Here is a 5,862-nt window from a genome sequence, read left to right as displayed (position 1 = left end):
TAGCTTCCACCCATTTTGTGAAGCAATCAATGGCGACTAGGATGAAACGATGCCCATTCAAAACCTTGGGTTCGATAGCCCCAATCACGTCTATGCCCCACATCAAGAACGACCATGGTGCTGACAAGACATTCAATGGCGCAGGTGGGGCATTAACATTATCTACAAAGGTTTGGCGCTTGTGGCATTTCCTGACGTGAACACAACAATCACTCTCCATGGTGATCTAGTAATACCCGACTCTCAAAATCTTTTGGGCCATGGCATGCCCATTGGCATGGGTGCCAAAGGATCCTTCATGCACCTCTGTTAGTATCTGCTCGGCCTCATTTGCATTCACACACTAAAGCAATACCATATCATGGTTTCTTTTATATAGGACATCCCCACTCAGGAGGAATCTGGCTGCCAACCTCTGTAACGTTCTCTTGTCATTGTCAGAGGCCTCAGGTGAGTATTCCTTGTCCTTGATGTATCGCTTGATATCGAAATACCAAGGCTCACCATCCTCCTCTTTTTCTATCAAACAACAGTGTGCAGGCTTAATGTGACATTTGATGTTTATGCACGAAAAATCTCCGCGAGAGCCTATTTTGAACATGGACGACAAAGTGGCAAGAGCACCAATCATTTGATTTTTCTTTCTCGGAATATGATGAAATGATATATCATTAAAGAGTTCCATCAATTCCTTGATATAAGCTTGGTAAGGTATCAACTTATGGTTTCTGGTCTCCCATTCACCTTTCAACTGATGAATTACCAACACCGAATCTCCGTACACTTTGAGCAACTTAACCTTAAAGTCGATTGCTGCTCGGATTCCTAGGGCACATGCTTTGTACTCCTCCATATTATTTGTACAAGCGAAACACAATCTAGCCATGAAAGGAAAACATTGTTTATCTGGCGAAACCAACACTACCCCAATTCCATGACCCAATGCATTAGACGCACCATCAAACCATATAATCCACTTTTCTTTGTCTTCATCTTCACTCTCTTCCTCAAATAGGGCCATAATATCCTCATCGGGGAATTCTAGATGCATAGGCTGATAATCACTTATGGGTTGTTGAGGTAGATAATCTGCCAAGGTGCTCCCTTTTACTGCCTTCTGAGTGACATAAACAATATCGAATTCTAACAACAAAACTTGCCATCGAGCTATTCTCCCAGTAAGAGCAGGCTTTTTGAAGATGTACTTGACTAGATCCATTTTGGACACCAACCAAGTAGTGTAACTCAACATATATTGTCTCAAACAGTGAGCTGCCCACGCCAAGGCACAACATGTCCTTTCTAGTAACGAGTAGTTCATCTTGCATGCTATGAATTTCTTGCTCAAGTAATAAATGTCTCGTTCTTTTTTTCCGTATTCATTGTGTTGCCCCAACACACACCCCATTGACTCATATAATATTGTCATGTACAGAATAAAAGGTCTTCTAGGCACTGCTGGTACGAGCACAGGAGGATTCATCAAACACCGTTTAATTCTCTCAAATGCTACCTGACAATCATCGTCCCACTTAACAGACTAGTTCTTACACAACAACCTGAAAAGAGGCTCACAAGTGGCAGTTAACTGTGATATGAATCTAGTGATGTAATTTAACCTCCCCAAGAACCCCTAGACTTGTTTCTTTGTACATGGCTTGGGCATCTCGAGGAATGCTTTCACCTTGTTTGGATCCACCTCTATTCCTCTCTGGCTCACAACAAAACCGAGCAACTTTCTAGATTTTACCCCAAACGTGCACTTCGCGGGATTCAATCTTAACTTGTATTTACGTAGTCGCTTGAACAAATTTCACTAATTGATTAAGTGCTCCTCCTCCATTCTTGATTTTGCAATCATGTCATCTACGTAGACTTCGATCTCCTTATGCATCATGTCATGGAACAATGCCACCATGGCCCGCTAGTATGTTGCCCCAACATTTTTTAGCCCAAACGACATCACCTTATAACAGAAGGTTCCCCATAGAGTAATGAAAGTCATCTTCTCCATGTCCTATGGTGCCATCTTTATCTAATTATACCCTGAAAACCTATCCATGAAAGAGAATAGGGCAAAACGGGTCGTATTATCCACTAGAACATCAATGTGTGGCAAAGGAAAATTATCCTTTGGACTGGCTCGATTTAGATCTCGATAGTCCACGCACATTCGCACTTTTCCATCCTTTTTGGGGACGACCAAAAAACTTGCACCAAAATGTTTCTTCACCTCTTCTTTTATCTTTAGGGATATCCCAAGCTTCATTCTCCTCAATTTTTGTTTCATCGGGGAGCAGTCGGGATTCAATGATAGCTTGTGCTGCACAATTTCTGAGCTCAAACCAGGCATATCCTAATAAGACCAAGCGAAGATGTCTTGGTAGTCTCGCAACAGGGCCACTAATTCTTCTCGGATGTTAGTTGACACACAAGTGCCAATCTTGACCTCCTTTTTCTCTTCACCAGTGCCCAAGTTGACAACCTCTGTTTCCTCTTGATGTGGCCTTATTTCCCTCTCTTCTTGCTCCGCCATCCTCAACAAATCAGGAGGCAATTCCTAATCCTTCTCTTCATCTTCCTCAACTTGGTTGATTGGCATCTCAAAATTGACATTAGGGATCTCGATATCAATGTCTTCATAAGACTCATTATCAGATTTGCATCAACTCATTTAATCGCAACGAAAATAAATGTTAAGAGATGTAGGAGGGAATATGTCTTTGAAATGCATTTTATTAATGATCACTGGAATTGAAAAAAAAGTACGCTCGACAATATGTGAATCCTAAAGCCTTAAGCATAGCAATATGATCTGGGAATGTTTAATTACATCAAATCTGAAACATAAATCTCGGGTTGCTCTATGATCTGCCAATTTCTCAATTCAAAGTCTGGGGGACATGGTTGCACCCAATTCAACTGATCTTGATCGGTCTCTTCATCCAGCATAGCAACTTGATCTTCATGCATCCACCCTACACTCATAAACCTCTCATTGATGTGACAAATAGGGACCCTCTCCACCTATGGTTCTCGCCCTTGTAAATGACCTAAGATTTTCTCTTTCCTTTCCAAAGCAATCCTCTTTTCGTCTGCACATGTAGGCTTGTAACCCAAACCAAATCTCCCACGGTTTTCAGAAATCTCCAACAAGCTTACCGCACCATCACCATTCAGGCCCAAACCTATTCCAGGCTCATACCCATCCTTTAGCATAACTCGGGCTACCAACAAAGAGGTATCAAACAAACATGGTTGTATCGAAGGAGACTCCACATAAGCATTATTCACAATTTCCAATGTTTGAAACAACATTTCTAATGACTCCTCTACTGCTTCAACATAAAGAGTAGAAGACAGACAACTTACTAGTATGTCCTCTTCACCTGATACTATAACAAGCTGACCCCGCACCATAAATTTCAATTTTTGATGTAAAGATGATGAGAGCACCCTAATAGAATAGATCCAGGGCCGACCTAACAAAAAATTGTAAGCGGGAGTTATATCCATGACTTGGAAGGTGATTTGAAATGTGCATGGGCCAATCTGAATTGGGAGATTAATTTCCCTCTCACATCACGTCGACTTCCATCGAAGTCTCTGACCACTATAAAGCTTGGCCTCATGTATGAGGCGTCAAATGGAAACTTGTCTAATGTCATTTTAGGCATGGCATTGAGAGAAGAACCATTGTCCACAAGCACCTTGGCCACCATATGATCCGCACATTTGACCGACACATGTAGAGCCTTATTATGCTCCCTCCCTTCAATTGGTAACTTGTCATCAGTGAAAGTCAGATAATTAATTGTAGTGATATTATTGATTATTCCTCCAAACTTCTCTACCGAGACGTCATGCGCCACGTGGGCCTCATTTAAAATTTTTATCAACAACTTCCGATAAGGCTTAGAATGCATGAGCAGTCCCAACAAAGAGATCCTGGCCGACATTTTATTCAATTGTTCGATTACCTTGAATTCACTCTGCTGAATGGTCCTCAGAAATTTTGTTGCTGCCTCAGTAGATATCTCTTTCTTTCCAAAATTGCCCTCTTCCTCCGCAATATTTCTGATAGGGGCCTCATTATTCGTCACAGGGCCTATTTTCTCCCTTTCAACCTCATCCTCCTTTGCATTTCCCTTGTCCTTCAACTTTGTTGGTAGTTCGGGAGGAGAAAAAATACGTCCACTACGAGTCATGCCACTCATATCGATAATATTCGTGACCTTAGTAGTCGGCATGCTAGCCCTAACACGCATGATGAACGCGTCCTGCCTTCTGTCGAATCCCTGTATGCCATACCTCTATGGCACCTCCTTGTCACTTTTATAAGGGAATGGTGATGGTGTCCTCACCACAGCGGGTTGGAAACCTCGAGGTACTTGAGTGGTAACATCTCTGGTAAAATGAATTTCCAAAGGTTTAGGCTTACCCAGGTTGCTGTCACTTGACTGCATGAACACCTCTCCTTCCTCCCTCCTTACACGGCCAATTTCAATTCGACCCCCATCTATCAATCCCTGCAACAACTCCTTGGATACTGGGCACGTTTCTACATCATGAAACTCCCCTGGATGCAGTGGGCACTGATCCCCTTTATTACCGTTGTATTCCACCATGCCAGCCTTACGTAAAGCCTCCAAGATGAATCATTTTGGGGTTGGCACATCCTCTTTTTTCTTCAACTCCTAAGACTCCCCTTTCTCAACAGCATTCACCGATGAGCTTCCATGATTTGCAGGAGGATTAGTTCTTACATTAGGACTATCCACTTGAAATGTAAGCCATCCCGCATCAGTCAAACTCTGCACTTTATGCTTAAAAGCTACACATTGTTCAATGGAGTGCCCCGGGACACCACCATGGTAGGTGCATGTAGCGTTAGGATTGTACCATCAGGGAAATGGAGGTTGATAAACCCTTCTCGGGCTCACTACTACCATTTGGTTGCTGAGTAAGGATGGTAGTAGGTCGGCATACGACATTGGGATTGGGGTGAATTCTACAGGTTTCCTTTATGGGAAATTCCTTCATGGGTTGGTGTTTATGTTGGGATTGGGAGTTGTATTTGGTCTGGGTTGTATAGGGAATTAATTTTGTGGGTGATGTTGGGGAGGTCTCTGCGGTTGGTTAGGTGCTCTTGGTCGAAGGGGCGTTGGGCAGGGGGGAGGACCGATATTGGCTGAGTAGTGGTATTGGTGTGGGGGATACTGATACATGTGGTTGTGAGTGGTTTGCGGGGAGTTCAGCCATGTGGGCACTATAGTCACGACATGGGTTTCTCCCTTTTTTTTCTTTGCTTTATTCTCCCTAGGCCTCCTATTACCAGGACTCATAATAGAAGCATAATCAAATTTCTCTCTTCTCAGACCCACTTCAATCCTCTCGCCAGCAAACACTAAATCTGGAAAACTTGAAGGCATGTAACCCACCATATTCTCATAGTAGAACACCGACAATGTATCCACTATCATTGTTATCATCTCTCTCTCCATCACCAGGGGCGCTACTTGAGCTGCCAGATCTCTCCACCTTTGAGCATATTCTTTGAAAGATTAATTATCTCTCTTGTACATATTTTGTAGTTGCATTCTATCTAGATTAGTATACTAGGTAATAGCTGCCCCAACAAGAGTCTCCTGGAAGAAATGCATCAATAACTTTTCATCCTTTGCATACGCCCCCATCTTCCTACAATATATTTTCAAGTGATTCTCTGGGCAAGTGGTTCCCTTGTACTTACTAAAATCTGGCACCTTTAACTTTGGAGGAATAACCACGTCTGGTACCAAGCACAACTCTGCCATGTCAGCAAAGGCATAATTTCCTCCTCCTTCAATGGCCCTCAGCCTT

The 5,862-nt window shown here is 42.8% G+C and overlaps 1 protein-coding gene across 1 annotated transcript; it reads right to left on the bottom strand.

Annotated features, from left to right (window-relative positions):
* Positions 1-343: 343 nt before the first annotated feature.
* On the bottom strand, positions 344-1,219 carry LOC102665402 (uncharacterized). Its single transcript, XM_006574007.1, has one exon. The coding sequence runs from the start codon at positions 1,217-1,219 to the stop codon at positions 344-346; it is 876 nt and encodes a 291-aa protein (XP_006574070.1).
* Between the last annotated feature and the right edge of the window lie 4,643 nt (positions 1,220-5,862).

The sequence above is a fragment of the Glycine max genome, chromosome 1 (genome assembly GCF_000004515.6).
Source record: "Glycine max cultivar Williams 82 chromosome 1, Glycine_max_v4.0, whole genome shotgun sequence".
NCBI classification, from domain to species: domain Eukaryota; kingdom Viridiplantae; phylum Streptophyta; class Magnoliopsida; order Fabales; family Fabaceae; genus Glycine; species Glycine max.
This window is presented reverse-complemented; position numbering and strand designations above follow the sequence as displayed.